Below are 15,639 nucleotides of genomic sequence, written 5' to 3' on the forward strand. Positions count from 1 at the left end.
CCATTTTCATCCACAGCTACACAACTGTATCACATTGTTGACTCCTCCCCCATCCCTGCAAGGTGGGTATTCCTTAAGGAGCAGCTGCAGGCTACTTTCACAGTGGTCAATGCTACAGAGGCCCAATACAAATCTTAAAAAGCCCTAGTCAGAGAAAAGGAAGTGAACTCTAGGAGCCCAGCCCTCCTGGGTGGGCCTCCCTCTTCTAGCACAATGACTCATGCAGGCCTCACTTTTGCATCATGCCTTCCCTGCATTGCTTCTGCGGCCTCTCCTGACTGAGAACATCTTGGCTATTTTCATTATTTGTTTGCCTAGAATCCTGGAGGAGTGTGAAATTTAGGAAACAAGAGCTCTTCTTCAAAGGTATGGTGTTAACTTTGACTTTGTATAGGAGGGGCAGAGATAGTGTGAAAGGCCAGGTTGGCAGAGAGATAGCAGGGATGGAATTGGCCTCGGTAAGTCAGACTATGGCCTCCTTTGTTAATGAAATGCTGGTTTTCTGGGGGTGGATGGAAGCAGACTTGGGGCAGCGTTGGGGAAGAGCTGGAGACAATAATGTCATGTAAGAAGGGAGCCAGGGCAGCTTCCTAATTTTCTTGGAGTTATCTTGTCCCTGACTGCTCCAGATCATCCCCTGTAGAGCTCTGGTTTGGGAACCCATAATGGTATTATGATATTCATTTTACAGATAAAGAAACTGGGGCTGAAAGAGGTTAAATAACTTACCCAAATTTATCCAGCCCATAAGCAGCAAACCTATCTGACTCTAAAATACAATGTCCACAATACAGTAGGTGTCCAGTATATATTTACTGAATCGATTGCTCTTTTCCACATTATGTTCTAAGCCATTTGAATCACCACCTTACTCTATGTCAAGACTCAGTTTCAGTGGGATCTGCTAAACTGATATTTCTGTCCATTAATTCATTCACCAAGCAATTACTGACCTTGTGCTATGTTCTAGCTGCTGCTCTATGTGCTGCTATCAAATCCTATTACCTCTTCCATCTCTGAGAGAGGGATTTCCTCTGGAACCTCCTGCCGGCTACAGCTCAGACCCTCAGGCTGATTGTTCCACAGTCCCGTTCTACGATCTGTATCATAGGTAACCACTCTTCTCTGTGCCCCAGGACTCCCACTCCTTCCCACCAACCTTCACCTAGAAACCCCAAAACCTCTCCCTCCACAAAGAATTGGCCTGGAAGACAGCTGGTCTACCCAGCCTCTGTGGATTACTCAAGCAATGGTCAGCTACACTCATTACTCTACATTATGAAAGTATTCACTGGAATACTCCTCCCTGTGCCAAGGCTTTTCCTCTGAAATGCGGTAGGATGCAGGTTGAATGCCTCCATTCATCCTGGGAACACTGACGTGGTTCCCACCACATTTACGACAGGCACTTGATAGGAGCTAGGAGTTCAGGAATGAGAGATTGGCTTCAGCTCTAAAAGAACCTCATGGTCTTGTGACAGACAGATCTATCAGTAGATTGTCATGCAATGTGGGACAAGTGATATGCCTGAGCTCCATGCAGGCAGGACAAGATGCATTTCACCCTGACCAGGCACGGCCATACCAGCCATAATGTGGCAACCCAAGGCTCCTTTTGTCGAAACTGCCCTGTCCATAGCCCCACCAAGGGAATTATGGAGTGTACCAGGGATGGGACACCCAGTCTGAGGCATAGGACAGAAACCCCTGAGATGGTCTTGGGTGAAGTGCTGTACTCACGAGGGATAAAGGTTATCAGTCAAACGCATCAGCTATCTTATTTGGGCTAGAGGAGAAGGCAGGGAAATCTGGCAATGGGGTTGCAAAAGAAACTCAGAGCAGAAAGAGAGATTGCCCCAGAGCCTTCTTTTCCCCACCCCCACGCCCCCTTAAGTCCATCAGTGTCTAACCCCTTCCTGTCCTAGTTGCAGTCCTTGCACATCCTGCTTGAGCAAATCTGTCTTTTGCATCCATATGAACCATTGCCTCAGGAAGCACAAAGGGCTGTCTCAAAACGTGAGGCCTCAGCTGAAGTAGAATCTCTGAGTAGACTGGGTAGAATCTCTTCGGGTGAAGAAATCAAAGGAAAAGCCTGAGCAAAGGCAGGTCAGCAAGAGAACCACAAGATGTTGGGTACCAGGCCAGGGGGCATGGTGTGAACTGGGAGCAAGGGTCCTGCTAACCTGTACTCTTGGTTCCACTATTTCCTTTAAGAAACTCAATTTTTGGAAAGGTAAACCTGTCATCTTACAGGCACCTGGTTCTTAGCTGATAATTTTGGTATCATTCCCTAATGCTAGTTTGCAAGCAATGCCTCCTGGATTTCAGACCCCATTCCAGGGTTCACTCTGGATTTGGCCATCAGGGCTGCTTGGGGTTCATGAGGGATTGGCTTCCTTCTTTCCTGGGGACACCTTCCAGGGTTGCTTACTCTGAACCAAGGAGACATGCCTGGATCTGCTCATTCCATAGCTGAGCTCCCACCAAGCACACCAGCTGGTTTTTTCATGGAAAGCTGCCCCATTAGTCAGCCTGATTGTCCTGTCTCTTTTGATAAGGGAAAAATTAGGAGAAGCAATTGGGGAACATTATTACAAGGAACATAGCTTGGAGCGAGGAGTCTAAGGATGACCCCCATTCATGGAAAACTGGTGGGTAGATGTCATGGGGATGCCACAATAAGGAAATCCTTTAGGGCAAAAAAAAAAAAAAAATCATACTCAGGCAAGCCTCTGAAGGCTACTAAACACATGAGGACACTAACACAACTGTCAGATCATAATCCAGAAATGAAGGGCTTGCTTGTTTTTTAAATATGGCATACTATCAGGTACTTGGAGTGTTTCCTTTGCACACCTTCTCCCAGGACATCTCCTGAGCCAGCTGGTGCACACACCTCTGGAGGGAGTGCTGACCTGAGGGTAAGCGTGATGCCCTTCATCTCACATTGTGTGCCCTCTACATGTTACGAAGCTTCACACACTTCACTTCCCCCTTAAAAGGCAGCAGACTGCAAACTGCCTTTAAACACACACTCTGGGTTTCACCTTCCAGTCCCCCAGATCCCAACTGGTTGGATATGGTATCTTCCTCTATCTGACCTCCTGAACCTGATTTCTTTTCAGGCTCTTTGCCAAGGGGACAGCTGGTCACTAGCCTTTCTGGGACTAGAGAGCTCCTGCTAATTAATTCCTGGGCAGGAGAGTACCCTCTGACACTGGTATCATCAGAGCTAATTACAGATCTTCCTCAGTTTATAATGGGGTTATGTCCTGACAAACCCACTGCAAGTTGAAAATATAGTTAAGGTGAAAATGCATTTAAAATCCCTAACCTACTGAACATCATAGCTTAGCCCAGCCTACCTTAAACATGTTCAGGACACTTACATTGCCTATGGTTGGGCAAAATCATCTAATGCAAAACCTACTTTATAATACAATGTTGATTTTGAGGGTAAGGTTTTTTACTAAATGTGTATCACTTTCACACCATCGTAGAGTCAAAATATTGTAAATCAAACCATTGTAAGTTGAGGACCACCTGTAGCATCTTTTTCCCCTTAGAACAATATTTTTCCAAAGAGACTGGCAGAATGGCATAGCTAATTGATACTTCCTGCACAAATAAGTTTGGGAAATTGAGCAGGTCTGTTTACGGTGGAATGCCTCAGTGCTTTGACTATGTTAATGTGCACTGGAAATCTCCCAGAGGGGCTACCATATGTAGTGGCTTCCAAAGGTATTTAGCCTCGAAACCCGCTTCCCTAGAGCATTTGTTTGGATTAGTGCTCCATGGAACATATTTTGAGAAACCACTGCTGGAGAGAATGCCATGCATTCTTTTATTCAGCCAACATTTACTGTGATAATACCAGGGGCTGGATAATGTAGTAGGCACAGCATGGTTTGGGGACTACAGTGACTTGTGTGTTGCAGTCTCTGCCCCATCTCTTTGTTGACGAATGACTTTGAGCAAGTGATTTTACCTCTCTAGGCTTCAATAATTTCATCTTTAAAATGGGTATGATAATGCTACCTAACTCATAGGGTTACAATAAATAAGATCATATGAACTAACATATGGAAAGTACTTATAGTGCCTGACACATAGTAAGCACCCAGCTCATGGCAGCCATTTCTGTCATCATCATCATCACTTTTATTAGATAAGGATGAGGAAGATGCAGAGAATACTCAGGAATGAGTATAAGGCAAGGCAATATATAATCATCATACCTCAGAGAGATAAAATGATGTAGGAATAGAGGGAAGGGTCTCTTAATGGACCCAGTTCTGCAATGGACTTTGCAGGATCAGTAGGAGTTTAGGTGTTGGCAGGCAGGACTGTGAACAGGGCAGAATAGTAGCAGGAAGGAGAAACACATGGAGGGAAGATGGTGACCGAGGCACCCCAATTCAGGTGAGCTGTGGGAATAGCTAGAGAACAGGTGAGGTGGGAAAAGAGGTGGGGATAACGGCTGACAAGGCTGACTGAAGGCCAGAGCAAGGAGGGCCCTGAACACAGGCAGAAGGGTTTGGACGTTACTGGGTGGGGATTTGAGAACCAATAAGCAAGAAAGGGGTAAGATCTGTAGGGATTTTAAGGAAAGGCAGTTTGGAACCTGCTGCCTTTTAAGTACCTGTTTTAAGGGAAATTGTTTGGTGGCAGGAGATGGTCTAGAATGAGAGGCAGAAATGCTGGGGGAGGAGGAGGAAGAGCCCGTTAGGCGTAAAACCAGGTGGGAAGGTGTAGCAGAGAGGACAGGGCGTCAAGATCCGAGGGAACCACTAAGGCAGCCTGACAAGACTTAAACGCCAACCTTCCTGAACTGGATGAAACTACCGAACACTGCCAGGAACCTCTTGTGGAAACGGGTGCCTACTGCACTGTCAGAAGCTTCTGTAGTGACGGGGTCGAGAAAGTGGTCCTTGTTCTTCAAGTTGGACGGGACTTTTCAATGAAAATACTTGGCCAGAGACACCTGTGCTTCATGCAAGTTGCTCACTCCCTCCATGCTGGGGAAAGCTTCCTATTGCCATGGCAGCTCCACAGGTCTCTCCTGGGCAACTGACGCCATCCGCTGTCAATTTTGACTCATGGCTGAGTATGACTCCTGGTAGGGTCAGCTCTTTCTAGACAATATCGATCTTCCAGGTTGTCCCAGAATAGAAAGTGCTGGACAGAGGCAGGCGCAAGATGGGGGCAGGTGGGAGCGGTGGGCTCTTTGGACACACCCTGAGGGAACTCCTAGGTAGGGAAGTAGGGTACTTGTACTATAGAGAAAGGGACCAAGCTGATCCACAGCAAGAAAGTGCATTTTAATCTTGGCCTTGGGCAGGAAAGCATGATAGAATGGTGACCAAATCCGATCTGCCAGGTCATTCTGGGCACATGAATAATGTTCCTATCCTACTGTCAAGCCCCTGAATGAAGCCCAGGCAGATGGAACGAGGATATCATTATAGGGAAATGGGCTAGGGATTAGGGAGGATGGCATGAGTTTCCAGCCTTATTTTTTTTTTTTTACCTTTTTGAAATCCCCACTCCTTTGATATTCACACAGCATCATGTCGAAGAAGATTGGTATAGTGGCTTTCCGGAGCTCGGCCTCAGGGATAAGTGTCATCTCTAATATAGGTCCCACCATGCCTGGGATGAAGCAGATTTTGTTCTGGCCTGTAAGAGAAGAGGAACAGGGACACATAAAACATGCACAGATCCTCCTTAGACCAAGCCTGGGGAAAGAAAAAAAAAAAGGGGAGGCATAATAGTAGAAATAATAGTTAACACTTATATAGTTGTTTACAGGAGCCAGGCACCATTTTGAACGCTTTCCATATATTAACTCCTGTAAGAGGTTCATGCATCATCCAGAATGAGCTGTTATTAAGGATAATAACATGGGTGCGTGTAAAGCGCATCACTGTTTACAAGGGTTTTCACCTGCATGGTCTCCTTGGCAAATGGAGCCCTGACAGATTATGTTAGTGATGGCAAATCACAGAGATATTTGAAATTATGCCTGCTCATATCACAAACCATGTTTCTGAGACTGGAGAACATGCTTTTAGCAACTGTCTCATGAAACAAGAAAAGCAAAATTTGCTGCTAAGAATCTGCTATAATAGTAGGGTCAGTGGAATCCCTCCCCTTGAGGGAACTGTACGGCCAATGGAATGATGGATGGCAAGGCATTCCCACAACCCTCCCCTGGCTCTTGGCATTCTAGCTATGCTGGCCTGCTTCCAGTGTCACAAACTCACTTTGTGTCCTCCACTGCCAGGCCTACGCACACACTGCTCCTTTGTTGATAATAGTTTTTTTTTTTTCCCTGTCTGTGCCCCAATGCCCCCACTGTCACTTGGATTCCCCTGGATGGGTCCCGGGGGATATGTTGAGAAAGCCCCCAGCACATGCCCCCCAACCCCAGCGAGTTCAGAACCCCTGCACTGGCTTTTTGTGTTGGGTCTTCTCATCCAACTTTGCAATGATGGCTTCACTGTGGAATAATATGATAAATGTCTGCCTGCCCCATTTCATGAGAGTGTGAAACAATGTCTGTTCTCACCTTCCTATCTGTGGCACTGAGGATAGGACATTTAGATGTTCAATAAATGTCTATTGAATGAAGAAATAAATTTGTCTAGCTCCTACCCTCACTGGCTAAATGACTTGGATATGCATCTTATAAAAATGCAATAGCAACACCCACTTGTTGAGAAGACCATGTGAAAATACACCTGTGTGTTACTTAGCACAGAGCCTGGAAGAATCAGCACCCAGGGGCACGGCTAGTGTGGCCCAGTGGTAAAGGGCACCGATCCTGGAGCTAGATGACCTGAATTCGTAAACTGACTCCACCATCAACTAGCTATGTGATGTTGGACAAGCTGATTTTACCACTTGGGGCCTCAATGTCCTCACTTGTAACATGAGAGAATAATAGTATTTATTTGATAGGGCCATTGTGGAGAATACATGGATGATTATTTCCCAAGCACCCAGGACTGTGCTTGCCACATGGCATACTTGACACAATGTTAGCTATTGCTCTTCTGATGTTTGACCAGAATGGACCACTGAGGGCAGCCTTGTTAAGCAGAACCAAGCAGACTCTTGAGAATACACCCAGGAGATGTGGCAGAGAAGAGGCACGAAGAGGGGCACTTGGGAGTTGCAGGGACTTCCTGGGAGTAAGGGCAAGCATATCCACATAGCCCTATCACCGAAGCTGACACCCAGCTGTTTCATCAGCAGCTGTCTCTTTCTTCTGAGTCTCAGAGCCTAAGAATCCCATCCGGGTTTTCTCCATTGTTAGGACAAACACTGGGGGTCTTAACCTGGGGCAGAGAGCTTCTGGGGGTGCAGAAACTCAGGTGGCATGGTGTACAGCCTGGTGCTGTTGCTTTCAATTAAAGCTCAGAAAAGGAGCCGGGAGGAAAGGCAGCAAGAAAATGAATTTTCATTCAGTCTAAATGAGGCTTAATGTTCAAGTATTTCCCCAGAATTCAGATAAAAAATGCATCATCCTCAGACTATCTTCAGTTAGTGAGAATGAAGTGATGAAGTCAGGCAGAGAGTTGAGTGAAATATAAAGACACTCTTCCAGGATATCCGCTTCATTATATGATGCATTTGGATTACACTTGAGCTTCAAGCCTTCTCTTTGGCCCAAATAGAAAAGAAAAAATTTTTTTTTTTTACTTTCTAGCAGGTTTATAGTAATTGTTAATCTAGGTTTTTTATTTTGTCCTTCAAGATCCTTTAAACCCACAGTGGGGTTTTAAAATTCAAAGTCAATTGCAATAATAAGTAGAAAGTAAATGGGAAACTGTCAGATAAGCCACCATGGAATGGAGAAATTGCTTATGCAACAAACACCTTTAGAATACTGGAGGGCATTGGCTATGATAAGGATATATTTAAGATGGTTTAAAATAAAGAGCGGACATGCTGTAGACCAGGGATTTCTTAAGATACTTTTGACCTGCATTCTTTGCAGTAAGTTGAAGAGATGTTTGGAAGAATAGGGAAAATGGAGAGAGATGCTGATCTCTAAATACAGTGTGAGCTGAATGCCCCTTACAATGCTTCATGAAGAAATTTTACTCATTTACATCAAAAATGGAATTTCAGCTCATTGGATTTTGTGTTCAAATAATCTGAATGTGCATGTGTGTCTTTATATACATAGACACATGTGCATGCGCACACACAGAACATATTTGTAGCTAATTGAATTCAAACTCATTTGGGGAAAAATAAATCCTCATTCAAGAGACACACCTGCTGCTGTATTCAAAAAAGGCAAGGCAAGGAGTCAGTAAGAGGGTCTTTTTTTCATATAATGGAGGCTGAATCTCACTGAGAACAGATACCAATTAGAAAAGGCTTTTAAAGTGCCAATAAGCCAGCAGGATAAATCCAAATGCCAAATTCCACAGGCTTTGGGAAAGGCTCTGGTGGTAATGGGAGCGCAGAGAAGAGCTTTGGTGTGTGGGTGGAAAGGAGTCCTGTGTGTTCCTTGGCCTGGGTTTCTAATCTGTACAATGGCTTCATCTATCACACCTTTCAGGAGGAGACTGTGAGACTGAATGCAAAGGGTATAAGGGCACTAAGAAGATGACCTGGCATAAAAGGAAGAGGGAGTAAGGGAGGTGGGAGGGAAGGAGGAAGGAAGGAGACCATCCCTGTGAGCCTGCTGAGAGGGGTGGAACATGTCACTGACCTTGAGAGGCTGATAGGGACAGAAGGGGCACTCCTTCGGAGAGTATATGGCTCTCTAAAGGTGGGCACAGATTCTGAAATGAACAGGGAGGAGGACAAGTTATGACCTCCTGGATTTTAGAGTCCCCCATCCTTCTGGGGACTCTGAAGTAAAGCTGGGCTGAAACAGAAAGATCATTCATTCAGTTCAAAAGGGGAAGAAAGAACCCAGATCTCTGCTGCTCTGACTCAGGCTTGGAGAAGCTCCTTTCTGACACTGTTCCGAGACAGGCAGTCTGTTTGCTCCTCATCATCCAGCATGTGCCTGGCTCCAGATCCCTTCCAGGCCTGTAGAACCGCTGAGCCCTACAACCTGGATTGGGTCCCACTGCTGCCACCCCATGGCTGTGTGGCTTTGTCATTTAACCTCCCCGAGCCTCTGTTATCTCATCTGTAAAATGGAGGTAAAAGTAATCCCTGCCTGGTAGGATTGTTGAGAAGCTTAGAAGAGTTAATATAAACAAAGGGCTCTGCAGAGGGTCTGGCTCATTAGAAAGGCTCAGGAAGTACTGATGGTGATTGTGGTGATTGTGGTGATGATGGTGAGTACGATCAGCTCAGCCTCTTCTGGATTCTGAAAGAAGCAACATGCAGACATGTTCCAGCTCATGGAGCTCCCTGGAGCTCTTCATGGAACTTTTTAGGCCTGTGAGTTTATTTGTTCACCTCCAGAGTAAAGAGCAGGCATGGGGAGAGAGTCAGGACAGATTTATCTTCTCTCCCATTGCGGACACTCACGACCCTCCTGACTGTTCTCTATCCTATCTAGATATTTTATAATCTGTCCTCAAAGTTGTTTGAAAAACCCCAATCTGACCATGCTGATCCACAGTTTACAATCCTTCCATGGATTCTGCTGTTTTGGGGACCCAGCTTCGCAGGCCCATTTGGTTCCATGCTCCCACTCCATGACCCATTTCTTCCTCTTGCATGCCTGCCCTCCCTCCATGGCCTGCCCCTCCTCCTCCGGCCTGCACACGTGCCCTCCCCTGGCCACCATGCTCCCCCCTCCCTCTCCTTGACTCCATTTCCACGATGGACCCTACACCCACCTGCCCTCACAAATAAATCCCATTCATTCGCCAATGTCATTCGACTGAATATGGAAGGTACAGGCACATGTATCTTTGCAGCACTTGAGGTTAGTCCCAGTGGAGATGTGCTGTGAGTATGAAAAGCCCACTAGATTTCAAAGAATGAGTTCTGGGAAACTAAAAACGAAACTAATTTATCTCAATGTTTTGTATTGATTACGTGTTGAAATGACAAGATTTTGGAATATGGGGTTAAATAAAATATATTGTAATATTAATCTCACTACTTCTTTTTACTTTAAAAAAAACTGTGGACATCGGAGCATTCACATTGAGATAGGTGGCTCACATTCCAGTCCCACAGGACAGTATTGCTCTGGAGTAAGGTTCTTCACTCTTCCTCATCTAGGCCATCCTGGGCTCACTCAGGAGGCAGGAGTCCTTTGTAGACTTCCCCGGTGCTACAAGCTTCTGCTCTACAGATATTTCCCCTTTGACCACAATGAAACAGGTTTGCAATTAGTAGGTTACTATTCAGTGCAATGACCACAAATCCATGAGGTTAAGCGCTATATCTCTAACCTGTTTCCAGTTGTAGCCCCAGCCTCAGGCACAGTGCCTGTCATGTAGAAGGTACTTTTACTAGTTTCCTGTTGTTGCTGTTGTAAATCACCATAAACTTAGTGGCTTAACACAGTACAAATTTCTTATCTTATACTTCTGGAGGTTAGAAGTCTGAAATGGGTTTCATTGACCTAAGATCAAGGTGTGAGCAGGGCTGAGTTCCTTTTGGAGGGTCTCAGGGCAGAAACTATGTGCTTTCCTTTTTCAGCTCCTAGAGGCCACCTACATTCCTTGGCTCCTGCTCTCTTCCTCCACCTTCCAAGCCAGCAGTGCATCTTCTTCAAATCCCTCTCTGACTCCCCTGTCTTCTTTTATTCATTTCTAAGACCCCTGTAGTTGCAGTGGGTCCACCTGGATAGTCCAGGATACTCTCACCATCTTCAAGATTTTTAATCATGTCTGAAAAGTCCACTTTGTAAAGTAATAGATCCACAGGTACTAGGGATTAGGACATGGACTTCTTTGGGGAAATGTTATTGGGTCTACCGCAGTGCTCAACATTTGTTGTTAATCGAATGAATCAATAATCGAATGGCTGGCTGGCTGGCTGGCTGGCTGGATGTCTCTGTAATCCCATTTTCTGTTTCTTGCCAGTAGCTTCTTCCCAACCCTAAGAAGCCATGCTTAGTGCAGGCTGGTTGCTCTCCTGGAACACCTGTCCTTTCCCCTCTTCCTTTCAGTCTGGACATAGGCCAACCTGGGGTCTCGTTCAAGAGCCATTTGCCCCAGTGGAGCATCCGTATTGTCCTCAGCTACCTCCCATTTACCTCAAGTCTTCAGTCTCCACCACACATTTCATATTAAAGAACACACTCTTAGTTTGTTCTACTCTCAGAACCAAATGGTGGCTCTTCCTGGCAAGGCAGGGACCATGCCTTATCCTTCCCCAACTCTCCTACCCTTCCCTGGAGCTTAGTGCTGAGCTGGGCACTCCATAGATGCTAAAAAAAGTAAAGGCCCAGTTGCTCTCACAGCTTTGCCAGGAGTGACCTCCCTACATACAAGGCCATGATGCCAGTCGCTAGAATTTGTCTTTCTTTCCCACAAAGACTCTTAACACAGCAGCCTGACGTTAACCTAAGTGAATGTGGAATGGTTAAGTGCAGTCATTTTGGCAAAATGTGCATTGCTTCACTCCAAGCAGAAATCAAATGTTATGATGTTACACTATCAGGAAAAGTACAATCCTTTTGGCATGGTCCCAAAATCCAAAAACCCAATGGTATTAACCCTTTAGTGCCCTGGTCCTAGTAACAAGATGTGGTCCTTCTCTCCGTCAATACCTCCCCGCATGTACCCTCTCTCACGAAAGCGCACACACATACACACACACACACAGGCATGCACACACATATTTATCTAGGCTTTTCTCTGAAGAACATTGAATAATCTTCAAGTCTGAGATTATCTTTGCAAAGAGCTATCTTATAATCATAGGATTGCTCAAATCTTTCCTGATGAGAAGAAGTTGATGATACCAATGATCATGGTGATGACACCCTGATTGCTTTGGGCATTAAAACAAAATATAAAAGGTTAACATGCATTATGATTTACTCATTATCCATAGTCTCTGAAAAACAGTTTGCTGTTTCACACTCTTTGAAAATAATTTGCATATTCTGAAAAGAAATATTAGTAAGAACATTTGGACTTAGGATCAAGAGACAGGTTCTTTCACCTCAGCTGAGTCACTGATTTGTTGTTGACCTTGAATATCCTTATGCCTCTCTGGGCCTCAGTGAGCTCACCTATAAAATGGGGGGAGGGTTGAATTAGATGACATACCAGTTAGGGATGTAACCGGCATCTGATTACCATGGCTACACTGAGTAAGTTCTGCTTTAGCTTTCTCCCTTAACAAGGAGTCTAAGGATGGTCAGTCTAGAGCTACTTTTCTGTCTTTATTGTACAACTTTCATCTTTATAGCTCCAAAATGGCTATTGCACCTTCAGGCAGCTCGTTTTCCAGAAAGGAAGATGGGGGAGGACTATGGGCAAAACATGTGTTGTGTTCACTGAATTTGTCCCTTTCCCTTTAGTTTTAACTGGACAACATGGATTTCCTGAAACCCCAACGAGTTTGTTTCTGCTGATTCTCTTTGGACAGAGGTGGGTCACATGGCCATCACCTGCTACAAGACATTGTTAACTGAGCAAATTATGTCATGAAAAACAAATAATAATAAACCAGGATTCAGTTAAGCAGGAAGAAGGAAAGAATGGCGATTGTGTGGGCTCTCAGCTGTGCCTGCCACAAATGGCTTCTAAGTTTCACTTGGTCTTGGATATTCCATGGACTGTTCTTTAAAACCTATCATTACCCACTACATTCATCTCTACTGTATACAGTGCTTGGTCCTGGTTTGGATTAGCAGGTTAACTTCATTAGCACCTAGGAGAAAGCACGCTAATGCCAAGATCTAGTAGAACACAAGATGGGGTGGGGATGGGGAATTACCCATTCACTCTGCCTCCTCTGTCTGTTCTCTTATCCCTGAAGGAGACAGGCAAGGAGACAGGCAAGGAGAAGGCAGCTATGCAACTAATAAGCAACAGGAAAATCCCTTCAGGCTGATATACTTTCCTCTTTCTGGAAGTCCAGGCCAAGGGGTGAGGAGGGTGGCCATCTTTGCAAAAGCATCCTTCACTCCTTGTTCCACGCAGTGGACATCTGTGACTTTGACCTCTCTACAACTCCATAAACCTCTTACTTTGGGAAACTCTACCTCCTTCAATGGATGTAGGCTTGGTGGGACCATCAGTGGAGGAAGGCCAATAGAATCATGTCCCCTGGAGACAAGAACTTTAAGCAGGATGATGCAGGAATGGACTCTGCTAAAGGCAAAGTTATGCCACCTGCCTTGGATCCTAGAGTGGCTCTGGCCCTGTCCTTCATAGCCTGGTTTTCCTTGCCCTTCTGATAAGTACCTTCTCTGATTAAGGCAGGCATAGTCAGTTTCTCTTTCTTGAACTCCAAACCCTAACAAGTACCTCCTTTAATTGCCTTTATTCATCCTACAGGTATTCGCAAACAGGGAGGATTCTATGATGTTTTAGGCCAGGGTCCTTGCCCTGACTCTGCTCCTGAAGCACTATAGGACCTTGTACATCCCTCTTCACTTCTCTGTGTCTCCGTTTCCTCTTTTGTAAAATGGTGGGTTGGACTAGACCTGTCAGAGGTGCTTCAGGATTCCTCCCCAGAAAATCCTCAGGGGTCTACATGGGGAGCTCAGGGGTGGCCCATTATAACGGGCTCTGGGTCCCCCACCCCACTTCATTTAGAATAGCTCGGCTTTCAACCGATTTATGTATTGAGCATGAGATTCTTTTTTTATTGGCCCTTAGCTAAAAATAAACATTTGAAAAATTCTGGACAATATGATCTCTAAAGGGCCCTTCCAGCTCTGATGTTCTGTGATTCTAAGCAGGTGGAATATTTGGTAACATCTTTTCATTCATCAGCATAATTGGGAATGCAGGAACGTCTGCCAAAACATAATCTATATCTAAATAAAATCTTCTGTGTGCAAAACAACGGCGATGAAGGACATTCTGGAAAGAGCAGGCTGTGTGGAAGAATTAGAGACAAACAAAGCACAGATCGCTGCTTTGCAATCCTGGCAATGCCTGGGCTGTAGGTGTGGGAAAGTCCACCCCAGCTGTATCTTGTCTTTGCTGTCAGAAAGCAAAGAGTGCAAACTCCTACGCAAACCGAATCTGGGCCCCATGCTTTATGGGGCATATTCAATGCTTTAAAACTTCCAATTAGTTATCGTCAATATTCAGAAACTGGAAATACATTTAAAAATTGTGTTTCTTGGCTTCTTTTGAAAAACTGGAAGATGAGACATCATCAGCCTTGCATTCAAATGGGACAGCAATCGACCAGATGAGGACAGCAGCTGCCCCTTCTAGCTGGGGCACATTTGCTTCACGTTGTTCCAGGCCCGGCTACTTCTTCCCATACTCCTGACCCTGAGGCCGTGTGCCAACTACCAGGTAGGTCTGCACTTGCGCCATGCTTTTTTGTTTTTTCCTATTGAAGAGTAATGGTAAATGACACATAAAATATTTTTTATATCCCTGTCCTTATCCAAAGTGGAGAAATAAAAGACAGACTGAGGAAGGCATGCTCTTCTAGAAAAAGAGAACAGAGACAGTATTTCTTTACAGAAGTGGTTGTCAAATAGGGGTCGTTTTGCACATTCCTCTCCCCCTCCCCAGGGACATTTGGCAATGCCTGGAGACTTTTTTGGTTGTCACAACTAGGGAGGATGCCGTTGGCATCTAGTGGGTACAGGTCAGGGATACTATTAAATATCCTGCAGTGCATAGGGCACCCCCACAACAAAGAACCATCCAACTCCAAATGTTGACAGGACCCTGCTTTACGGATGTCTGTGGGTTTAACATGCCCCAGCCCCTTCCCTCTTTGACATTACCTGCCTGGGCCCTGCCCTTCAGACACTAGTGATACAGGCCTGGTGATGATGATGAAAGAGCTGGAACAGGAAAAGTAAGCTCTGTCCTGATGGGGCAAGGGGGAAAACAATGACAACAATTCTGACCTGGGCGTGGCCTCCATGGCTTCACTCTCCTAGTTTTTGCTCTTAGGAAACTCATAAGCACCCTGGGAGAAGGTGCTATTTCCCCCAGATTATGCCCAGTGTCACTCTGTCCCCTTGCTTTGGACCTCATAGCTTGTAAATGACAGGATAAGGCCCAAGGCAGGATGTGGCAGTCGGTTCTGGGCCTGGTTGCCCGGCTCTCCCTTTGATTTTGTAAAGCAATCCATAGCCCTCCTGCTACCAGTGTGTGCTCTCAACCCGAGTCTGGTGCTGCCAGTGAGCACAGAGCAGCGACGGATAGTCTGTCCGCTGTGCTTCCCCTGCAGCAAATGGACCTTGATGGAAAGGGCAAGAAACTGCTGTCCAGGAAATCCAAAGAGAACTGAAAGATACTAAGAAGACTGGGAAAACAAGAAACAAAGTCAGGAGAGGTCATTTAGATTGAACCCCTAAAATAAGCACAATCCCTGTAAGTGGCTCCCCTGAAGAGGGTCACTGTCTGAGCCCAGGGCAGAACAACGTGGCAGCAGAGGATCAAGGAGGGCACACACAAACTGGAGATGAAAATACCTCGTTACTTATAACTCTGCATCAGTCCATCCGTCTATCCATTCATCTTTTCAGCACATATTTATGGAGCA

The 15,639-nt window shown here is 45.4% G+C and overlaps 1 protein-coding gene across 1 annotated transcript in view; it reads right to left on the reverse strand.

Annotated features, from left to right (window-relative positions):
* DOCK2 (dedicator of cytokinesis 2) overlaps positions 1 to 15,639 on the reverse strand; it is a 414,356-nt gene that overhangs the window by 50,721 nt on the left and 347,996 nt on the right. Inside the window, exon 33 of the mRNA XM_025867057.2 lies at positions 5,531 to 5,679. Within this exon, the coding sequence (XP_025722842.1) occupies positions 5,531 to 5,679 (149 nt within the window). The remainder of the gene's footprint in view (positions 1 to 5,530; positions 5,680 to 15,639) is intronic.

The sequence above is a fragment of the Callorhinus ursinus genome, unplaced genomic scaffold (genome assembly GCF_003265705.2).
Source record: "Callorhinus ursinus isolate GAN/ISIS: 27379988/994484 unplaced genomic scaffold, GSC_fseal_2.0 scaffold3, whole genome shotgun sequence".
Taxonomy (NCBI): Eukaryota; Metazoa; Chordata; class Mammalia; order Carnivora; family Otariidae; genus Callorhinus; species Callorhinus ursinus.